The following is a 23,042-nucleotide window of genomic DNA, read 5'->3' on the forward strand; positions in this document are numbered from 1 at the left end:
TGTCTTAATAACAATTTAATCCAAAGAAGTTATTTTGAATATATGCTCACCTTTGGCACATTTTACCCTAACTTCCTATTTTTTTTAATTTAAGCTTATCATCTACTATACCAATTTGCAGCAGAAGAGACACAGTAGTCTGGGTGATGCAGGGTTTTCCTTAAACCTGTGGACTCTTCTTCAATCCCTCCATCCACTGAGTATGACTGGGCCTCTGCTGTCCCCTCTGTCACAGATCATCCATGCCAGGAGCACATGTGTGTTCTCTAGTAAGGGTTTCACGGAGCACAGGAAATCTGTTGTGATGCATGTCCCTCTCTCCACGGAATCCTGGAGGAACTCACTAGCAGATGGTTTTAGTTCTCGTTCTAGCATAGCTGGCCTGTCTGCCCTGAATATTAGCTGGAATCCTAAGCTTATTTTACTGGCTTAAAAAGCAGTTTTTGTACATCTCAGTAGTAACTGATGGAACAGAAGATAGAAGACAGAGAACAATTGAACTAAGCTGTTCAAAATAATTTGAGTAAGTATACATATGTGCCTTTGAAATATTCATTAAATAAATGACTTTAGTCTTTTTAATTTTAGGGTTTAAAGCTTTTGTTTTTGTGGGGTGGGTTTTGATTGAAGGATCTGGTTATAAGTTCTGTCTTTATGGTGTAGTATAGTTAACTTTGTTTTTTGTGCTTGTATCCCGATGCTTTGAAATTTATTTATTTATTTATTTAAATTTATTTATTCATTTATTTATTTTTGGCTGTGTTGGGTCTTCGTTTCTGCGCGAGGGTTTTCTCTAGTTGTGGCAAGTGGGGGCCACTCTTCATCGCGGTGCGCGGGCCTCTCACTGTCGCGGCCTCTCTTACTGCGGAGCACAGGCTCCAGACGCACAGAGCTCAGTATTTGTGGCTCATGGGCCCAGTTGCTCCATGGCACGTGGGATCTTCCTAGACCAGGGCTCGAACCCGTGTCCCCTGCATTGGCAGGCAGACTCTCAACCACTGCGCCACCAGGGAAGCCCTGAAATTTATTTTGAAATCTAACGGGACATGTCAGTTGCCAAACGGCAGTAGTTCTGTAGGCTCGTCTGATGATCGGTATCTGGGTCAGCCATCACAGTCAATGTTCACAAGATCCTGAAGAACCACCAGTTAGCTAGTCAATATTTTACTTAGGCAAACTTGAATTTACTGTAGGCCTTGGAGAGAAAATGGGATGCACTCACCTTGGTTATGACCTTTATAAAAATCATCAAACATGATTTTTATGCCCTGAAACCAAAATACTCTTTTAAATTACAATGGAAATATAGGGAAAATGATGTGAGGTAATGTTATATGTAAAATAGATACATAATTCTTTTACTATCTTTAGTATCTTTGTTTTATGACACCTTTGGGAACCATTTGTGCTACCTGAAATGGGGATTTGCTGGTTTGTGCTTACACTGTCAGCTCATAGCACCATCAAGGTAGATGTTTCTATAATTACTACCTGTATCATGTCCATTGGGTATACTTAGGGGAGAGTTAGGGTTAAAAGAAGTTTCCTTGTGAGTCAAAAATAATTTTAAAATTTTATTTACAAAATATTTTACATAACTCAAAAGAGAATATTCTCTTATTTAAATGCAAGTAGGGGTAGGGAAGGGATAACACGACTTGAACAGCAAAAGATGATGGAGACTAAAAGAATTTATACTCAAGGATAATTGTTTTATTTAAAAACAGAAATGTTTATATGTATGTATGTGTTGCAGCCCTTAAGGAAAAATACCAATGTGGAAAATCCTTTTATTTGAAATTCAATGTAAATAAGTATACAATCTTAAACCATGAATTCATAGTTTTTTGTTTATTGTTTAAATAATGTGAAAGCTTTTGTTCTGTTCAAAAGCATGTGTGTCTTTGAATTCCAGGAACCCCTTGGGAACTTCTTTGCTGGTTACCCTGTAACAAGAGTGTGAGACTGAGTGACCACAAATGCACATGTTACTTCATACAGCATTATAATATTGGTACTTCCATGTTAGCAAAGCCCCTTTCAAAGCCTCTTCATGTGTCCCTCATTAAGAAACCAGTGTTACAGTGCTACATTGTTCAGAGTTGAAGGCCAACCCATAGACATAGAGAAGGTACACTCTACACCCTGCCTCTTCCCAGCAACCTGAGCGGGGGAGTTGGGGCAGAAGGGGTGGGACCAGACGTTTCGGTCGTGTCACACTGAAGCAGATTGGGTAAGAAAGGCCAGTTGTTGTTTTTCAACTTCAAAGTGATGGAAAATTGAGGCAAAAACAATAACCATGACATAATACTCAACCAGAATCACATCAAAACCTAGTATTTACTAACGGGTTACAGGATGATGGGTAATTTTTTTTTATTTTGCTGTGTTTTCTGTCTTTTTCAAATTTTCTTCAACGTGCTTTGTTTGTTGGCTTTTAATCAGAAAAACAAAACGTCTGTTGCTTCCCAGTTGTTAGAAAGAGAAAAGCAAAAGAACAGAGTGAGTTCATGGGCAGGCAGATCTGGGCGGTTGAAGACAAAATGGAATCAAGGCTTGTTATGCAAGACAAAGAAGGAAACCTAGGTCAGGTTTTAAGATCAGGCCTCCCTGCGGATGGCCCGGTGTGAAGTATGCTTCAGCATCTCTGGTTCTTCCTTAGTGCACTGACTGGTAGGCCAGGTAAGGATAAGAATGCCCTGTTGTTTTCACTCAATCTTAATCCTCATGAGGTCGCTGTTGTCGCACTGATGCGTTTCACCACGACTTCTTCATATTGTTTTTGTGTCAGTAACCCTTCTGTTATGCTTTTACTTTCTTCAAACTTGGGCAACACAACTGCAATGTATCCTTCGGTGGATGGCTAGAAGGGAAATAGAATATTTAACACTGTCAAATTGTAAAACATCAGGTAAAAAGTGTGTGGATGGGATCTTACTTCCCTAGACCCTTTTACCTTCTCTTGAAGAATAGATGGCTTATGGAGAATGTTTTCATTCACTTCCATCAACCGTCCTCTAACACAGCTATTTAAAGAAAATATTGCTTTGAAGAAAAATATTATCTTCTTTGTTTCTCCAAAATTGTGGTTAAAAAGTAACTCACCTAGATATGGTGTATTCTTCTCCATCAGAGCAGTATATCTTACACAGAGGTGCAAGTTCTGTTAGAAACTGTGCCCCCTGATAATAAAAGGGAAGAAAAAATTAATTGATGTACATTTTCACTTTTCTTTGTGAGGCAGCCCTCAGAGTTACAATAGGATATATTCCTGGAATTAGTGTTTTAAATAAAAATGACTTAAGTACAGAAAAACCATTCATTTATTCAAATATTTATATATTAAATGCCTCTATGGGCTAGGCACCATCTTAGGCTCTAGGGGAAAAAGCAGACTAAGACAAATGTGATAATAGGTAGTTTAGTTACATATTAAGAATATATTTTATCTTAACTTATTATACTTTATATTTAACTGTACATGAGAAAGCTGCACATAGCCAAGTGTAAAGACTTCAAAAGGGGAGGAAAATCTCATCAATAAGCATAATATAAAATTCAACATTATAGAGAATGATCGCAATATTGTATAAAGTTAGTTTCATTAAGATTCCTACCTTATTTTTATATCAGAACTTAATAGAGAAAGGAACTTCTTTATTAGGTCAATCACTAAGACTTTCTGGAGAAGGGATATTTTTCTAATTTTAAAAAAAGCAATTTGAGGAAAATCTGGAAAACAGAAAAGTTTTAAGTAGCATATAGAGTAACTTACCCATTATCCTATAACCTGCTAGCAAATACTACATTTTGACATATGTCTGTTTGAATGTTGTGGCACGGTTATATTTTCATGTACTCCACTGTATGGATATATCTGGGGAGGTTCTGACAAATATCTATCGAGTCGGCCACCAAGTTCATGCAGGTTTTTCCCTAACATGAAAAACCGGAGCGAACTTTTTGGCCAACCCAGTACAAGGAGGCTCATGGGAAATGGATGCAAGCATGTCTCATGTGCTGCTCTTTTTTCCCAGGAATTTTTACTGCAGTGAACATCTGAGGTCAAGATGCTGTTCTTTATGGCCTCTTTCCCACTCACAACTTTATTAGACAGCATTCAGGTGTTACTGCATGAGCTTCACTCCTCTGCCTGTGGGTACTTCGTTTCAAAAGACTAGTCAGTGACTCCCCACTTTTGGGAGGAGGGGCTGGGTATTTGTCCCAGATGGTTTGTCTACCACTGGCTCTGTTTCAGAAAGAAGTGTTTTAACCCCTCTTGGTCACCTCCCTTGGGAGAATAAATGATGGGCAGTGCTGAGATGCGATCAAAGCTTATCTACAGTGGGTTCCATGTGCAGGTCCCTCTCTGTTCCTCAGCAGTAACAACAGTGTTACTATTTTGGACAAAGATTGATCACAGGAACATCACAAGCACTAACTGTTTTACTTGTAATTTGTAGACTTTTAAGAGTGGTCCATGCTTTTTAAAGTCCACTTGCTTCCTGAGTGAGGAATAATCAATAATTACAAGGCAGGTTATTAGGGGCCTTCAAGCCTACAAAGGGGAGTGTAAACAAGGGTCTTCCAGAACAGTGAGGTAATTAGCAGGAACCCTTAGTAGGAACTCAGTAAATGAAGGACCTAAATCATCCACTGAAACTTTCCTTTCCAGGGGGTTTGTTAGGATAGTTTAGTATGGTTTTGAGTTGTCCTTGGTGTGATACCCTCCTTTAACAGTAAAATGTCCATTTGCCTAGAATTGTAGAGGGCACAGGTAACATTTTCTATAACTAAACACTATGTGGAGGTAGAGGGTGTAGCTAGATGTGTATTAAATTGGCAATGAGTTAGGAATGGCAACTGATACGAAGCAAATACTGTATATTTTCCCAGATTGATTTTTTTTCACTACCTCAGGACTTTATTTTACTTTTAAGTTCACATGTGAAAATTTATGATACAGAAGTATTGATCATCTGTATTTTATAGAATTCGAAATACTGGCTTAACAAAACAGGAAGGGACAAAATATCTTGTTATATTTGTATTAGTGTTGTTCTTTCAAAGGCCCATCTTCTCCATCCTTCATCCTGGGGATGATAGGGATGGTGGCCCAGAAGCTAATATGACAGATAATATACCTTCTGAAATACCTCATTATTTTGGCCTGAGAATTTCTTTAGAGCTTAAGTATTCTTAAAATCATCTCTAACTGCCAGGGAAGTATGCTGAGCATACATTACTGGGTTCTAAGACTGGCTGGCTTTACCATTACTATGACAATAGAGGATTTAAGTAGAGAAATACAGGAACATACCCGCTTAAATTTCCCAGAGACTTTGTTCTGAAGTCTGCTACAGTTGGTACTGATTTGATAGGAAATGCTTTTAATTACTTTTCCACTTTGAAGAACTGGATGGGATCCTGCCAGTGTGATGACACATATTCTACGAGGAGCAAAAATTGATCCTGTATTATTGCTTGGTATGATTCTTCCTCCTATGACACAGTATTCCTACTGGCACAAGAAGACCTGAGCTGACATTTGTTTAGTCAGCCTATCATTTCCCCCCATTTTCCTCTGGCTACTATTGGAGCTTAACTGAAGAGAAGAATGCAGCAATAAAAATGGAGAAAATGGGACTGAATTTCCTTTCCCAAAAGGGAAGCGTACTACAGGTGTTTAGACAGCACGGAGGAGGAAGAGAGAAAAGTAAGGCATGCCGGTATGGACAGGATACCATCTGTGCTTCTACCCTAGCCCTCTCCACGGGCTTGGCCACTTCAGTGGTTAGGCACAGGCTGGTTTCTTGAGGTAGTAGCCGACTGAGGGTGTGGTCCTCCATTTGGATGTTTGGGTAAGCAAGTTTATTTGTTTAGCTTAGGCACTGCAAGACTCATTCTTGTCAACCAAACTCCTACTATAAATAATACCATCTCAATACAGTGGAAGATAATCATTTAATGAATATTTATTCAATACAAGACCATACCAGGCTACAATGACAGAAAAAAAATTTTTTTGATCATTTAAAATTCCCAATTTGCTTACCGGTTAGAGTGTTGGAGTATACAGTGGTCCTCACAGGGTTTTCCTTTGACATCTAGAAAAAATGAATGAGTCTGATGGCTGCTGAGTCAATATTTACTACCACTGTGTAGTACTTTCTTTGGTTCATAGAGGTAGTTAATTATGAAGGCGGGACACATATATCACTGGTATCCCTTCATTACTCAAAAAGATATACCTAAAGGCTGACCATAAAGTATTTAAAGACATCTGGTCCAGATGGAATCATTCATTCAATGTTAAAATGATGATTAACTCTTTGCTCCACCTTTTTTTATCCTCACTTTAAAATGAGTACAATCATTTCTATTAGAACAAAAGTCATTAGTAATGTATTCTTTATTTAATTTAGTAGCATGCTTTGTTGGTCAGTTTTAGAGAGACTTAACTCATTCTGGTTCGCTCAGGACTGTCCTGATGTTAGCGCTGAAAGTAATGGATTCCCGAAAACACCTCAGTCCAGGGTTAACCGGACAGTTGGTTACACTAAGTCTGGCTAATAAAACGTATGTTATTGTAAAATATTTCAGTGTTGTAAAAGATGAGTACACCTATTATCCCTAAATGAATGGGAGCAAGTTGGGCTAGAGGAGGGTCCCCGACGATGCTCTCATCACTGATATTTGCTGGGTACACAAAGCTGTACAACAGGATACCTACTTCTAAGTGGCAAATGTGTAATACCAGCGACTTCCTTTAAGTAAAACTGTAGATTCTGCTTTCTAAATGCCTCTATTCTAACCCACCCTCTCCTCTCCATCCCTATGCCTCTACCTTAGTTTAGACCGCTACCATTTAAATCATTTTATGTATCGGCTCTTGGAGGGCTGAGCCCCTCAAATCCCTTTAGGCACTCAAGGAGATTGCAATCCAGCTCCTGCCTCCCTCGGGGATCTCACCTTAGTCTACCATCTTCCCGCAAGCGACCCCACCCTCGTGAACTCGCACTGCGCTCGCCCAACCCAGAATGCACCCTGCTGTTTTCCACGTCCTTGCAAATGCCATTCCCTTGGCCTACAGAGGAACAGAGAGATCCAGTTCCTTCTGACGTGGGGAGGAAGGGCTGGAGAAGGTGCGCGTGGCTTATGATCTCTCATCATAGTCCCTATACTGTCAGACAAATTGGGCCCAGAAGAGACTGACATCATTCTCCACTTACCCGCTTTGTACCAGCGAGTGAAGTAACGATCCACAAGCGAGGGCACCGCGGGCTCCTTAGCTGAGGCGGCCACAGGGGTCTCGGGCTCGGTAGCCATGGCGACCTCGGGTGCTGCAAACCCCGCCCTCTGGGGCCTGTACTCTTCCTCCCGCTTGCCGCGGAGTAAGACGTCTTTCCGGCGTGTAGCCGAGACACGCGGTGTGCGCACGCGCATTGCGCGCACGCGCTCTCCTCCCAAGGCTCCGCAGGCTCCACCCACCGGCCCCACTTAACTGAGCTTTGGCGTCTGACGTCAAGGCGGGGATCAAATACAATAGGCTGGGAAGGAGGATGTAGGGATAGGGGGCGGCGGCCAGCACAGCTCCACATATATCTTTACGGGAAGACGGAGAAGGCAGGCCGCGCCCCCTTCGGCTCAGGACGTAACTGCGCCGCCGCTCGGCGCGTGTGGGGCTCTCTTCGCTTGCGAGTACATGCTTCGCAGGTCGCCCCTCCGCCTGGCTTCGCCACTACTGGAGGGGCTCGAGCGACCTGGCGACCCGGAGACCCAGTGCGCGTCGTGAGAGCACAGAAGCACGGTCAGGGAGAGGCCCGTGCGCAGCCCTGGGCGGACGCACCGCTGTTTGCGTTTCCTCAGAGCGCGGCGTAGGTGAGCGTTCGAGCGGCCTAGCTGGGGTGGGGGCATGGAAACGGGCCCCGTCCGCCAGAGGGTGCCCTGTTGAAGGGGACCCCCTAGCGCCCAACCGCTGCCTGCTGCTGGTCTGGGAGTGAAGTGCGGCTTGACCACCTCTGCGCTCCTTGAGTTCTCTTTCTGCAGACTCGCCGCCTGCTGCACCCACGGCCATCAGAGGGCTCTGCGCGGCGCGGCAGGAGGGGGAATCATATGCTGCTCCCCCAGCTGCACACTTACCCAGTCTTCGGATTCCTTGCAGTTGCGGACTATACCGCCGAACCAAGTAATGCACCAATTAAAGCGCAACAATGCATGATAGAAGCTGACGGTAATAGAAGTTCAGGTGCTGTGCTGCGAGTCGCTTCTCGCATCTGCAACTTTTCCTTGGAGGTGTTGTCCCCGTGCATCTCCATGTGATGTGGTATCTTATGTGGCCCTCTCCCCCGTTAAGCTGTGACCTCTGAGGAGGCAGTAACTGTCAGTCATCTCTTCTCCAGAACTAGCACTTAGCAAGTGCTCAGTCGGTATATGATGTAGGCCACAAACCGGATCGTAGGATTACGGTACTGTGTAAAAGGATTCAAACCGAGCATTGACAGGCAGGGCAGTAACCAATGAATAGGTTACTGTGAAAGTGTGGCAAAAGGGAAGCAGACACAGCTTCAGCTTGGAGGACAGAGAAAGTAGGAATGCCATGTCCCCAGAGGGGAAACTAGTTTGGTGGAGAATAGCAGGTACTTCATTTAACAGGTTGCATTTGATGTGCTTTTTGAGAAATCCTTGTGGTAACAGCAGGAGGTTGAAAATGTGAGTTGAGTGTTCAGTTTAGGGAGGGTCAGGGCTGGACGTTTAGATCTACTAAGCATATTAGTGATCTCTTTGGTATTTGTGGTCATGGGCACGATAATTAGCCAAGAGGTGGATGGATGAAGGAGCAAGGGAAGAAAATAGAGGAGTTGTCAGAAATTTCAGAGAGGATCCAGAATTGATCTATGGTGTGGAGAGATCTTTAGCGCATTTAAGGGCTGAGAAAGGATGAGTCGTTTGAGGGCAGGGGAGTTGGAGATTGCAGATGTAAAAGAAAGGGTACCAATAAACCAAGGTCCTGGGGGAGTTTGGAGCGTTCTCCTTTGCTGGTCTTGAAAAAGAGTAGGACACTTCTGAGAAGGTAAGGGAATAAAGCTGATAGGTGTGAAATTTTAGAGAAGTTCACTTTGAGGCTGGAAGGGTTGGGGAGGAGGGAGATGAATGACGAGCTGCCCTTGTGTCACCAAGCCTAAGCTCGTACTGCTCACCACACTACAGGCCAATAATCGAGAGACGAGGTGTTGGGGCAAGGAATAACGACTTTATTCGGAAAGCCAGCAAACCAAGATGGTGGGCTCGTGCCCCCAAAGACCCATCTTGCCTGAGTTAGAATTAAGGCTTCTTTTATACTGAAAGGGGAGGGAGTAAAGTCAAACATTTCCTGGTTCCCATCAGCCTCCAGAGGGGATGTGTTAATTTCTTCCTCCCTGCAGGCATTCACAGGTGGACCTGGTCGGGATGTTTCTTGTGAGCTAAATAAAAGTATTTTAGCTTAATGCACATTACCTGGGAGTCAGGGTTCTGAGAGTTGGGTCATTATGTGTAATTTTAGCTTATAGGCTGCATCCCTTTAGTGATTAACTTGTAATAGAATACAAAAGGTTCTTCCCTGTGACACTTGGCCGGTGATTTTGAAAGCTCAGTGATTTGAGAACTCAGGTTGTTTGATATGTTTGTCAGTTAGGGTCCAGTCAGGAAAGTAGAAACCACACAGTATTTCAACAGAATTTAATACGAAGAATTGGTTAAATACCTGCTGGAGGAACAAAAAGCAAAAGGGAGCAGTGAAGTAATTAAAAAAGTAAACTGCTGAAAGCAGTTACAACACTTAGCTAGGTCTGAGGATCAAAACAAGGGAAGCCATTGGGGTTATCATGACCTGGGAGGAGAGGCATTGGAAAGCTGGCGTTGATAGCTCTGGAATTCAGAGGAGGAGCTCCATGGTACTAGATTTCAGGCACCTGGAGGGAGTACTGGCCTGGTTAGTGCTGGTACCTCTGGGGTGGTTGTTATCATGCTAGTCATGGGAGTGCCAGAGGCTGGGACCAAGGGCCTCTGGAAGGATGAAGGCCCATTGCTGGGGTGACATTGACTGAAACAGCAAGGTAACAGGAAAAAGGGAGTCCTCCTCAGCTCCTTCTGCCTTTGCCTTCCAAATTCTTATGCTGGGGTTCACGGACCCCAGAGCTCCACGGATTGTTGGTGAATAGAATCCAAGTTCACAGGGAGACATTTTGATGCTCTGATCATGGCAGCAATTACAACATAATTATTATCAGCTAAATCAGGTTGAAATACATCTGGTCCTCTGTTGTCTGTTTTCACCTCTTCCTGCTCTGTCCCGTGTTTACTCCCCTCTAGCCAGACATCCTCTCCTCTCAAATCCACCCATCCTTTCAGATCTATGTCAGTGGTGGTCTTAATGTTATTTAAAGATGAAAAGTAATGTAATTTTTATATGCTTTCAAAAACCCAAGCTTTCTATATAGAATTAGATCTAAATAAAAAGTCTGTATGGTATAATACAGGTTCGAATAATTTCTAGAAGTTCTTGAATATAACTCATGAAAGCGCACAAAACCATTGTTTGCCATGATTCTCTTCCTCACTTCCACCGTGTGGGCTTGCCTTCCTCTTAACCCACATTTTATGTTGTCTCACTCTACTACACTTAACATTTTATCTGCTATGTAGTATAAGGATTAATTCATGTTTATTCTTTCATTGTCATAAGTAGGAAATGCAAGATGAGAGAATTCACCTTGGATTAAGGTGACAAGAAGGCCAGTGTGGTCTGTGTAATTGTCACCCCTAATATAAGTTAGGGACTTCCAATTACAGTATAAACCTTAAAGAGGTCTGGATATAAATATACAGCACATTAACTTTTTTTTCCTCTTAGGTAATATTATACGTTAAAACAAGTCTGATTTTGTCAGACCAAGGTAGATTTCCTATTGATCGTTCTTTTCTCAGCTTTTCTACTGCCTTGGTGAAAATCAGGCCAGGAAAGTGGAGTAATGTGAAGTAGTTATATCAGGTTATGAAGCTCCTTGAATTGTTGGTCATCGTTTTGAAGTAGTGTCTTCTTTTCTCCCTGAGAACAATAAATGCTTTTCTTTTTTTAAAAAATAATATTTACTTATTTATTTGGTTGTTCTGGGTCTTAGTTGTGGCACTTGGGCTCCTTAGTTGCAGCAGGAGGGCTCTTAGTTGCGGCACATGGGCTCCTTAGTTGTGGCATGCAAACTCTTAGTTGTGACATGCATGTGGGATCTAGTTCCCTGACCAGGGATCGAACCTGGGCTCCCTGCATTGGGAGCGCAGAGTCTTTTTTTTTTTTTTTTTTTAACATCTTTATTGGGGTATAATTGCTTTACAATGGTGTGTTAGTTTCTGCTTTATAACAAAGTGAATCAGTCATACATAAACATATGTTCCCATATGTCTTCCCTCTTGCGTCTCCCTCCCTCCCACCCTCCCTATCCCACCCCTCCAGGCTGTCACAAAGCACCGAGCCAATATCCCTGTGCCATGCGGCTGCTTCCCACTAGCTATCTACCTTACTACGTTTGTTAGTGTGTATATGCCCATGACTCTCTCTCGCCCTGTCACAGCTCACCCTTCCCCCACCCCATAACCTCAAGTCCGTTCTCTAGGAGGTCTGCGTCTTTATTCCTGCTTTACCCCTAGGTTCTTCATGACATTTTTTTTCTTAAATTCCATATATATGTGTTAGCATACGGTATTTGTCTTTTTCTTTCTGACTTACTTCACTCTGTATGACAGACTCTAGGTCTATCCACCTCATTACAAATAGCTCAATTTCGTTTCTTTTTATGGCTGAGTAATATTCCATTGTATATATGTGCCACATCTTCTTTATCCATTCATCCGATGATGGGCACTTAGGTTGTTTCCATCTCCGGGCTATTGTAAATAGAGCTGCAATGAACATTTTGGTACATGACTTTTTTTGAATTTTGGTTTTCTCAGGGTATATGCCCAGTAGTGGGATTGCTGGGTCGTATGGTAGTTCTATTTGTAGTTTTTTAAGGAGCCTCCATACTGTTCTCCATAGTGGCTGAACCAATTCACATTCCCACCAGCAGTGCAAGAGTGTTCCCTTTTCTCCACACCCTCTCCAGCATTTATTCTTTCTAGATTTTTTGATGATAGCCATTCTGACTGGTGTGAGATGATATCTCATTGTAGTTTTGATTTGCATTTCTCTAATGATTAATGATGTTGAGCATTCTTTCATGTGTTTGTTGGCAGTCTGTATATCTTCTTTGGAGAAATGTCTATTTAGGTCTTCTGCCCATTTTTGGATTGGGTTGTTTGTTTTCTTGTTATTGAGCTGCATGAGCTGCTTGTAAATTTTGGAGATTAATCCTTTGTCGGTTGCTTCATTAGCAAATATTTTCTCCCATTCGGGAGCGCAGAGTGTTAACCACTGTACCACCAGGGAAGTCCCATAACTGCTTTTCTTTATTTCTATGTTTGATTTCAATTTTAATTTTTTAAGGAAGATATAGAGCCAGTTTATAAATAAATGTAGTTGGTGATATTAAAGTAATTTTATTTTCTTCCACTGCCAGTATATATGTGGATTTTTATATTATTTTGTAAGTCTGTCAAGTTATAAAATATCCTCATGTGCAAAATAAAATGTTTTCTCATTCATTGCATTCTCCTCAACTTTCCTTCAGAATAACTGATGTTAAATCTTTTTTGAAGAAAAAACTCTGAAGTTGAGAATCTTGCCTCTTTCAAAGAGTGAGAACGTAAAATAGATTTCACAGCCTCAATTTGTAGACCGTAGATTTACACAGTTGGTTAGGTTGCTACCACTCATCTCTGTGTGGGTTCAGATTAGATCTTTTTTTTCTCGGTTATTCTAACTTCTCTGCTCCCTGAATCATTTTGCTTATATTGGAGTGTGATTTATCGCTACTAAGCTGTTTCTATTTCTCAGAGAAATTAAAGTGTCATCAGGAGATATTTGTACTTTTCTTTCAGGAGTCGCTTCATCATGAGAAATCTAAAGTTATTTCGGAGCTTGGAGTTCAGGGATATTCAGGCTCCAGGGAAACCTCAGTGCTTCTCTCTCCGAACTGAACAGGACACAGTGCTCATTGGCTCAGAACATGGACTGATAGAAGTAGACCCTGTCGTAAGAGAGGTAAGTTATTGTTGGAGGGTGCTAGCACTTGGCATGACTCTTGACTTGTCTTTTTCCAAACTTGCTTCCCCAAATAGTCTTTCCTTTAAATCTTTCTGAATTTACGTCCCCCGCAAATGAATGCTCCCTTCGCTTTATACTGATGTCATATTAGACATAACTTAACTAGTACCCTGTCTTTTAGTCTGCTTCTGTTTTAATCTAAGCTGGCAGAGCTTTGACATTGTATTTTGTGGGGTGCCCGACTTTTTACCCTTTCTACCATGTAAATACTATCTATTAACAGTTCTCAAGTGGGAATGCAGGTGAAAATTTCCTGTAGGGCTTTTTAAATTTTTTCAGTCTCCGTCTCATACCAACTACATCAGAATCTTCACTTCTGGAGCTTGAGCGTATGTATATTGAAAAGCTCTTTAGGTTGATTCTGACACCTTCCCTTAATTATATTCTGCTACTAATGTATTTTAGGTGATTACATTCTTAGTCCCTTTTCCCCATCGTGTATACATTTTAGAAAATCGTAGTTATTAGCTTCATGTTTTATTGGATATTTTCAAAGATACCAGGCTTTTATGTTTGCTTGGCACAAAGGTCACATGACCTGTGTTTTGTGTTAAAGATGGTAGTGCTGTGAAATTTCTCAAATGAAAGTTTGGGTTTTAATCTAGGAAAAAAACATTTTTGAAAGCTTTTATATTATAAAAGAAGCATTAAAAAGTATTTCTGGAAGTGTGATGAATTGTTCTTGAAAGTAGATTGACTTAATTTGCTTATTTGTTTGTTTTGGTGAAAGGTGAAAAATGAAATTCCTCTGGTGGCAGAAGGCTTTCTCCCAGAGGATGGAAGTGGCTGCATTGTTGGTATTCAGGAGTTGCTGGATCACGAGTCTGTGTGTGTGGCCACAGCTTCTGGAGATGTCCTACTTTGCAATCTCAACACACACCAGGTAAGTGGAAGAGATCAGTGAGGAGGAAATCTTAGACATCCTCAAACGCCTTTTTCTGTTTCATGTCACTAGTTTTTCGTAGAAGTTTAAAATGTCAGGAGCCATAATATTTAAGCATTTTGCAAATTAAAGTCTTTGCATTATATAATTCTTTACAGAAAATTGTTGGCATGGCTTTAGCTATATTTCAGGATTCTTCTAAAACTCAGTTTTGTCTACTGCATTTATTAATTAGAACAATCAGAACATTCCAAATAAGAACTGAACAAAAACCCAAATCTGGCCATTCTTGTATGGTGTATCTGATCCTGAGTTGTAACTTTTATTTCTCAATTTATGAAGTCTTTGAAATGTTTATATGGCTTACGTTTTCTTTTATGAATGCTGAATAAGCCTCTCCTTGATGGCTAACTTTAAGAGTCCCTGAACTACAGGTGCTAAGGTGATATGCTATCATTATGTGCACATCTTATGACTGCCAGAGAAGATAGATTTCAACCATTTGCCTCCTTCTCTACTTAGCATAAGGCTTAGTTTCTGGATTTCTATCCTCACCTTCCTGACAGCTTTTTAAACTTTGTTGATTACTCCCTTAGTTGTGATCTCTTTAACATGGATGTATCACAAGTCATATTACTAATCATAGGATAATAATAGCAGCTGACATTGATTAAATGTTTACAATGTGCCAGGCACTTTTTCAAGTGTTTTTCATGCAGAATTGTATTTAATCTTCACTACAGCCTTATGAGGTAGATTGTTGTTTTTCTGTTCTTCAAAAGAGGAAATTGAGGCACAGAGGGCTTAAATGACTAGGCTAAGGTCAAACAGTTATCGGGTGAGATTTAAATCCTGGCAGTCTAAATCTGGCACCTTTGCTTTTAACGGTCCCATTTAGTACAGCAGTAAATCTTATTCTCAGTTCATGGTGAGAAATATCAAAGCCATCAAGTATAACTTACTTAGTATTTCTCACATTTAAAAGGTATGCTTTTACTTTCAAAACGTTTTGTAGAACGTTTTCCTAATTACTGAGCTCCTCCAATCCATCGGTCTCCACCAGACGGTGCTGATCCTCCACATTTGTGGCATCACGGTGTCTGCAGGACACAATCCATATTCCTTATTGTGCCGTATAAGACCTCTCACTGTTCCCCAAATTCCTTTTTAGCCTCACCTCCCACCCCCACCATTCCTGTGTATATGTATACCTTAGGCTCTATAGTTGCAGCTGATTTTTAAGTGCTCTTTTTAGCTGCACATTTCCCCCCCAGTCTCTTCCTCCTGGCCCTATTCCTACCCTTCAAAGCACCTCCTCCGAGAAGCTTTCCTTGACTGTCCTGGGCCACTTGTCAGTCTCTGTCCTGAGCCCCCACTTAATTCCCAGAGACCTCGGTTACATCCCTAACCCTGCTGTAGAGGCATCTTTTATCTCCTTAACGGGAGGAATGGAGTGGCCGTAGTCACTTCCAGTCCCTATGGTCTGTATCATGCCTGGTCTTTTAATACCTGTTACTGAATAAATGTTCACTGAATAATTTCACCTTTGTGTGTTTTGTTAATTGTTTTGATTAAGGTCATAGTAAATATTTACGGAGATGCTTATATTTTCATATCTCCCTTAACATTTTAAAATGTCTCTCTCAGCTGGAATGTGTCGGGAGTGTAGCCAGTGGTATCTCTGTCATGAGTTGGAGTCCTGACCAAGAGCTGGTGCTTCTTGCCACAGGTAAGCCTGTCACTACTGGTCCCTAATTCTTGACTTTTATAAAACATGACTCCTGATATCTCACAGGCTTAAGTTTTAGGGTGCTTAAGTTTCAAAAAAAAAAACCATTTCTTGGAACAAGGATACCAACATGATAATCTATAGGGAATGTGGTGTTTTTGAGTTAAGTTTTACTTCTTAATATATTGTTTTAAAAAGTTGCTGCTAAGGTCCATAGCTATGGTTTAAAATGTCAACAATATTTAACCTCCTCTAAGAGGAAGAGTTGCTACATAAAATAAACTGATTCTAAGAACTGCTCTCCCAGTCCTATTTTTTTTCCCTTAAGTCTTTTCATTCCAGATGAGTTTCTGCAAACTAGCACCCTGATGAGGTATACATTCGAAGAGATAGCTTGCTGACTAAATCGTTGAAGTTAGTGGAAGAGGGCTATGTGGACTTTAATGTTAGCTTGACATACATAAATAGCTGAGAATAAGTACTAGGTGACTTACGCAGTCGAAACTTTTTTTAAAAAATGAGAGTCAGAACATTTTGAATAAATTCTGTCTTCTCTGTTTTGACTATAAACTCCTCCACTCCAGCTCAGTAGCTTCCAATGCTGTAGATACTTACAGAATGGCAGATATGCTAAATGAGAACAAAATATTCTTCTTTGTGCTCCTCCAAGGTCAACAGACCCTAATTATGATGACAAAAGAGTTTGAACCAATCATGGAACAGCAAATCCACCAGGATGATTTTGGTGAAAGTAAGTATAGCTTTGTTTGAACCATTTTGTGACTTGTCTTGCACACTGATAGCCACATCATAATAAGCCCAAAGAACTAGGAAGCTTAAACCCCAACTTAATTCACTGACAGATAGACCAATTCCTTTAGTTCATTCCAGATTTTAAAAGGCATACCTCTGGTGCCTCTCCAAGTCTGAGAGCTGGCTTTGTCAATAATTTGGGGAATAGGAATCTGTGCTTAGAATCACCAGGGTAGTTGTTGCCCAAACCCCAGGACAGGCTTAGTCAGGGGGTTTAATGAAAAGGACTGTACTAGGTAGAATAAGGAGAGCATTTCTGAGGTACAATTTTGGGGAGAAGACAAGAGAGGCAGGATAGAGAGCTGATTTTTGTTCCTACTTATTAGACCTGAATTTTCATGGGACCCATCATATTGTTTTCTTGCTAAGATCTAGCTGAGGTGATATGGGCATTAGGCTGTGGAAGTATTGAAGAGGAGAAGAGTGGAGATGCTTATTGAGTGTAAGAAGCTCTGGCCAACTTCAGGGTACCAGGTAGCTGGCCTGATTGAGGAGAAGGATGGGGGAGATGGTATTTTAAGTTTCGCTGAGGTCTAACTTCATGACTTCTCATTCTACTAAGAAATCATTTAGAAAAATGCTACTCATTTATTCATTCAAAAATAATTTGTTCAGAAACAATGTTTGAGTAGGTAATGTGAACCCAGCAGTGTGTTTGGTGCTGTGGCTAATTCATCTTTTCCCTTAAGGAGTCAGTAATAACAGGATGTGCAGGTATTAGGGTAGCATAAGGAGAGAAAGGGAGTAATGGGGACGGAAGGCTTCCCAGAGGAGGCCGACTTGAGCTGAGTTTTGGCTGACTTGGTGTTGGGTAGATGAGGGTTGAGGGTGGGGGAGTGGTCCAAGCAAGTGAATTAGTTCATTCCAAGGCAGGGATGTTTCATGGAGGCCTTTGACACAGCATGGCTTATTCAGACAACTGTGAGTACTTCAGCATTGCCTAGTGACAGGACCTGGATGTGGAATGAAATAAAGGGGAGGGATTTTGATTAAGTTTGATAGGGAGTTTGGACATGAAGTTACAGGAGATCAGTCATTAAAGGTTCTGATGATGCAAGATTGATTGGTGGAGAGGGAAGAGACGAGACAGGGTGATCTGGTAGGAGGTTGCTACAGGAATCCACATGAGAGATAAAGAAGGTGGGTGTGGGACTAGAAAAGGGAAAAATGCAGGAAAAGTTTGATTCTCAATAAAGATAGTACATTTTTTGGAATCATGAGAAACTTTTTTGGAATATGTGTGCATGATGGTTCCCCTCCTGCCCTAGCTAGTTTGAGAAATACCAGTTTAGAAAGTGAAATAAATAGGCTTTGGGTATGTAAGGTGAAGAAGAAAGTTTAGTAGGACTCTAGCCAGAAGCTCAGGTGGTGGAAATAAAGATGTCAGTATCTGAGAGGGAAGGTGGGGAAGTGCTGGTCTATAAGGGGTGGGTGATGAGTTCCTTCTTGGATTTGTTTAAGGGCCATATGGGATCACCAAGTAAAGCAGGTAAGTAGAAGGGGCTGAAGCTCAGGAGAGGCCAGAGCCGTGGACTGGGCGTCATTGGCATGTGGGGACTCTTTACAATCTTGGGATTAGATGTGCTGCTCAGGGAGCGGGTATGGTGCTGGATCTAGGGCCCGGGGTGGGACTCTGGGGCATCCAGCTTTGAGGATAGTCATAGAGGTAGTAACCAACACATCTCTGCATGGGAAAGTGCTCTGGGCCTGGCTCATCCCACCGACTTTTTCATAAGAAATCTAATAGAGTAAAGCAAAGGAGAGGGAGTCCAAGTCAGGGTCTTAGGTCTTAGAAATGTATTTGTCAGTACAAAAAGTCACTCTGTGGAGCGGTGAATAGATATTTTTCTTCTAACCCAGGTGTCGACAAACTTGTTCTGTAAAGAACTGGATAGTAATTGTTTTCCGCTTTCAGGCCATATGGTCTGTGTTGCAGCTACTCAACTCTGCTGATGTAGTGTGAAAGCACTTAAGATAGTACATAAAGAAATGGGTATGGCTGTGTTCCAATACAAGTTTATTTGTAAAAGCAAATGCAGGCTGTAGTTTGCTGATTCCTGCTGTAACTCCACCACTTATCATCTGATCCCACTGGAAAAGTTGTCTTGCTTCACTCCTTGACCCTTTATCTCTCTGTGGAAACTTTCGGATAGAAGCGCAGGGGTGTGCACCAGGATAGGTACTACTATTTGTATACAGCAGCAAGGTATGCTTTGGGATACTGCAGTACTTGGGTGTGCCCAAGCAGAGCAGACAGGAAACGGTCATGCTGACCCATAATTTATAGAAATTATAAACAGCTCTGCTTCGTCAGAATCAGCATCAGTTGTAGGAGGGAGATATTGGGTCCTGGATCTGGCCGATGCTTTCAGGGGCATCTCTGTAAGTACCTCTTATAGGTGGATGCCAGGTCCTACCTTCAGGAACAGAAGGCTGCATTATTTCAGCAACTGACTCTATATCTTATGTAAGATCAGCATTATAATTTAGAAAGAAGCCCAGCCTGGAAGGCAGAAGCCCTGTGTTCTAATTTTGGCCTCTGTCATTAGGGTGTGTCAGTCTCTGTGAGGGCTTGAATTCCACAATCATGGTCTCCAACACTAGCAGGGAGGTTGGATACATTTAGTGGATTGAACTTACGATTGGAATTTTATTCCCAGCTCTTGTCTTCTTGAGTTTTATGTTTTGTTATCTGTGGACATATTGCATAGATTCTTCATGTTTCATTCTCCTTGTAAAGTGGGGATGGATTGCTGACTGTCATCAAGGGAATTTATATACAATGGCAGTAAAGCTCTTTCCAAAATAAGGGCATTTCAAAGTCTTCAGAATCACTTCAGTATATAATATGGAACGTAGGTTTTTAAAATATTGACTGCTGGTCAATCTATTGAGAGGTCTCAGAGGACCCAACTTCATGAAGAATAGCCATGAAACTGCTTTTATTTTATTTAGCTTATTGGTTGTCTTGCATATTCTCACTCACTTGTTCTCTAGGCAAGTTCATCACTGTTGGCTGGGGCAGGAAGGAGACGCAGTTCCATGGATCAGAAGGCAGGCAAGCCGCCTTTCAGATGCAAATGGTAAGGTTGGTCTGATGGATAAAGAACCTTCTTTCGAACAAATAGAAGTTCTGCTACCCACCAGGAGCTCTTAGGTGTCCAGGTGTTACCAAAAGTGGGGTCCGGCTGCTCGCCGCTCTAAAGCCAATAAAGAGGCAAAATTGGTGGAAAGGAAAGTTTGCTTTATTCCGCTGGGTGCCAGCAACTGGGGGGTGATTTTTGTCCAAAAGCCGACTCCCCTCCCTGACAACCAGTGGGCAAGAGCTTTAAAGGCCGAGGGGGCGCTACATGCAGAAACAGTACAGGCAGCTCTGACAGTCATCTTGAAATTGGTCATGCGGTGGTCTGACCAGCGTCATCTTGATTATTAAGTACAGTTAGTCTTTACTTCCAGGGTCGGTTTGTTCCCATTTCTTGGAGGCCAGTTCTCGGATTTGTGGCAGCTTATGTCATGGCCACAGTCTGGTCATCATGTAGTTAATTTCTTCCACCTGGTGGCGGTTTCAGTACCTATAAGACAGCTCACAGGATATGGCTCAGAATATTATCTGTAGCCCTTGAGGAGGAACTAAAAAGGTCCTTGACTGTGCTTAATGCCTAAACTATTATTATTTAGTCATGTTGGACTGTTTTCCTTTGTTTCTGCATTTTCTCACTTCTCTGATTAAACTTACTGTTTGGCTAAAGTTTTTCTGCAGACAAAAGGCAGGCTGAGGACATGGGGTTGGGGGGACCATCGGGTCCTGCTCTGTTTCACAGGTAGAGGGCGGTAATGGACAGATCTCTTCTGCTCTAGTAAAACAAGCTGTTTGGAGACCTTAGGGGATAAGTCATCCTAGAAAGATCCTTTTTTCTTTTTTATTGCCAAGTTGTTTTGTTATTTTTTTTTCACATAGAGAATAAGTATCAGCAATATTCATTTAAAAAAATAACTCACCACAGACAGAAATGAAGCACGCTGTATCCCTTCCTGATACCCTCCCCCTTCCTCCCCAGAAGGAGCTGCTGCCCTGCGTTCACTGTTGATAATTCACGTGCATGTTTTTATACTTTTCCTATATATGTATATATTAGTCTTTTTTTTCCTGATTTCTCTTCCTGGATGAAACTCTATGTTTTCCTTCTTTCTGGATACATTTTGAAGGATAGAGCTACAGGATTTATTGATAATAGATCAGATGTAGGGTAAGAGAGAGAGCGAGGAATTGAGGATAATCCCCAGATGTGGGCCTGAGCAAATGGAAGCACTTTGTCTATATTACATGTGGAGATTTCCCTGTGCTGACCTTCTAGGATAGATGAAATCATACACTGCCTGCCGTTACATTTTCCATCCTTAATTTATTTCTGGCTACATTCCGTGTAACTCATATTGTCTCCTAACCCTTCACTAGAGGAAGTCTGTGTATACCGCAGGGCAGTTTCATTGAGAATAAATCTTGTTAGGCTGCTGTGTATTCCCTACTGTGCAGTTTCTGGCACTAGCACCATTCTGACTTAGCCTGTCACTGGAATGTGATGATGGATGCTCAGGTGGTCATTCGTCCCCAACCCCACAGAATTGGCTTCTGTCTTCAAGGCATTCGGGACTGAGATGCAAGTGGCACTGGAAACCTTTCTTCTTTCAGTGCTGCAGAATGCGGAGCTTGTCCATGTTTTCATCACTGCTGCTGGCTTTATCTCCTCTGGCTCTTCCCTGCCCACATTCCTCTCATCTTCTTAACTCTTCTGTGCAGCATTGTGAAGTTTACTCAGTGAATAAAACTCTACCCTCTTAAATTTAGACAAACATTAATTTTCTTATATAGTTACCTGATAGATTCCTCAGCTCGTTATTTTTAGTATCTAGATATGTAGCTCTTTTTCCCTGTTGCTCTGCTTGGAGGCCACTTTTTAATGTCCAGGGAAAGATTTTGTTTTGTTTGGTTTTAAGTTCTTTTCTCTTGATTTTTGGGTCTAAGGGCCCTTCTGGAAGGGTTCCTGAGGATTCTGTGAAACTCGATTTCTAGATAGCTTAAACCTTATATAAAAGATTTAACTTTAATAGCCTGAGGCTTATTTGATTCTGGGCCATTTAAGGCCACCAGTAACATTTGTGTTTTTTTCTCTCTTTAGCACGAGTCTGCTTTGCCCTGGGATGACCATAGACCACAAGTTACCTGGCGTGGTGATGGACAGTTTTTTGCTGTGAGTGTTGTTTGCCCAGAGACAGGTATGGAAATAAATTTTTCTTACTTTTGCTTTGAGGGTTTTCTTTCATTACACCCATGAGGTAACAATGTGCTGCTTCAGGTGTTAAATGAATATAGAGCTAAGAATCAGAAGAGTTCTTTGAGGCTATTTGGCCCAGCCTCCTACCAGTTTGATATGAATTTTTTTTAAAGCATTTAAAAATTTTTTTAAATTTATTATTTATAAATTTATTTTATTTATTTATTTTTGGCTGTGTTTGGTCTTTTGTTGCTGTGCGCGGGCTTTCTCTAGTTGCAGCGACCGGGGGCTACTCTTCATTTCAGTGCACATGCTTCTCATTGCAGTGGCTTCTCTTGTTGTGGAGCACGGGCTCTAGGTGCGCGGGCTTCAGTAGTTGTGGCGCATGGGCTCAGTAGTTGTGGCTCGCGGGCTCTAGAGCGCAGGCTCAGTAGTTGTGGCTCATGGGCTTAGTTGCTCCGCAGCATGTGGGATCTTCCCGGACCAGGGCTCGAACCCTGCATTGGCAGACGGATTCTTTTTTTTTTCTTTTTGCGGTACATGGGCCTCTCACTGTTGTGGCCTGTCCCGTTGCGGAGCACAGGCTCCGGATGTGCAGGCTCAGCAGCCATGGCTCACGGGCCCAGCCGCTCCGTGGCATGTGGGATCCTCCGGACCGGGGCACGAACCCGTGTCCCCTGCATCGGCAGGCAGACTCTCAACCACTGCGCCACCAGGGAAGCCCCGCAGACGGATTCTTAACTACTATGCCACCAGGGAAGCCCTGGATACGAATTTTTAACAAGATTCATCTAATTGGCTTTGTGAAACCATGACAGTTTTTATTAATAAGGAAGGTGTTTGGAAGTTCAGACTTGACAACATTTATCACAATGCTTTAAATTTTGCCATTGTTGTTTTTCTCCCTCTCTCTACTACACAGGGGCTCGAAAGGTCAGAGTGTGGAGCCGGGAGTTTGCTTTACAGTCAACCAGTGAGCCTGTGGCAGGACTGGGACCTGCTCTGGCTTGGAAGTGAGTGGGAGAAGAAACCTTGTAACTTCTTGCCAGAGATTTCTTGGTACTAGGGTGGGAGTGGTGGTACCTACTGAATGTAGGTGTTTAT

The 23,042-nt window shown here is 41.9% G+C and overlaps 2 protein-coding genes across 9 annotated transcripts in view; one reads left to right on the forward strand and one right to left on the reverse strand.

Moving 5' to 3' along the window:
* Positions 1-1,561: 1,561 nt before the first annotated feature.
* LOC109551937 (protein Abitram) lies at positions 1,562-7,435 on the reverse strand. The gene is made up of 6 exons (XM_019946348.3): positions 7,233-7,435; positions 6,056-6,107; positions 5,321-5,450; positions 3,106-3,182; positions 2,957-3,026; positions 1,562-2,863 (listed from the first exon to the last, which is right to left on the reverse strand). The coding sequence occupies exons 1-6, from the start codon at positions 7,327-7,329 to the stop codon at positions 2,726-2,728; spliced, it is 564 nt and encodes a 187-aa protein (XP_019801907.2). The 5' UTR covers positions 7,330-7,435; the 3' UTR covers positions 1,562-2,725.
* Positions 7,436-7,628: 193 nt separating this feature from the next.
* ELP1 (elongator acetyltransferase complex subunit 1) overlaps positions 7,629-23,042 on the forward strand; it is a 61,829-nt gene continuing 46,415 nt past the window's right edge. For 3 of the 8 annotated variants that reach the window (XM_073806358.1, XM_033858376.2, XM_033858374.2), the window contains exons 1-8: positions 7,629-7,881; positions 13,015-13,177; positions 13,971-14,123; positions 15,771-15,852; positions 16,523-16,603; positions 19,663-19,748; positions 21,843-21,939; positions 22,861-22,951. In XM_073806358.1, the coding sequence (XP_073662459.1) occupies positions 13,028-13,177; positions 13,971-14,123; positions 15,771-15,852; positions 16,523-16,603; positions 19,663-19,748; positions 21,843-21,939; positions 22,861-22,951 (740 nt within the window). In that variant the 5' untranslated portion in view covers positions 7,629-7,881; positions 13,015-13,027. Of the gene's footprint in view, positions 7,882-8,212; positions 8,234-13,014; positions 13,178-13,970; positions 14,124-15,770; positions 15,853-16,522; positions 16,604-19,662; positions 19,749-21,842; positions 21,940-22,860; positions 22,952-23,042 lie in introns of those variants that run through there. The other 5 variants (XM_033858368.2, XM_033858371.2, XM_033858372.2 and 2 more) reach the window with 3 other exon arrangements.

The sequence above is a fragment of the Tursiops truncatus genome, chromosome 6 (genome assembly GCF_011762595.2).
Source record: "Tursiops truncatus isolate mTurTru1 chromosome 6, mTurTru1.mat.Y, whole genome shotgun sequence".
Taxonomy (NCBI): Eukaryota; Metazoa; Chordata; class Mammalia; order Artiodactyla; family Delphinidae; genus Tursiops; species Tursiops truncatus.

What these genes read in the sequence shown, in the direction of transcription:
- LOC109551937 (XM_019946348.3), bottom strand. Translation starts at nt 7,329, where the DNA reads ATGGCTACCGAGCCCGAGACCCCTGTGGCCGCCTCAGCTAAGGAGCCC. An exon ending in TCTCTGGGAAATTTAAGCGG is followed by an intron (nt 3,183 to 5,320) that starts GTATGTTCCTGT and finishes TTTTATTATCAG; the next exon opens with GGGGCACAGTTTCTAACAGA. An exon ending in CATCTATTCTTCAAGAGAAG is followed by an intron (nt 2,864 to 2,956) that starts GTAAAAGGGTCT and finishes TTTCCCTTCTAG; the next exon opens with CCATCCACCGAAGGATACAT.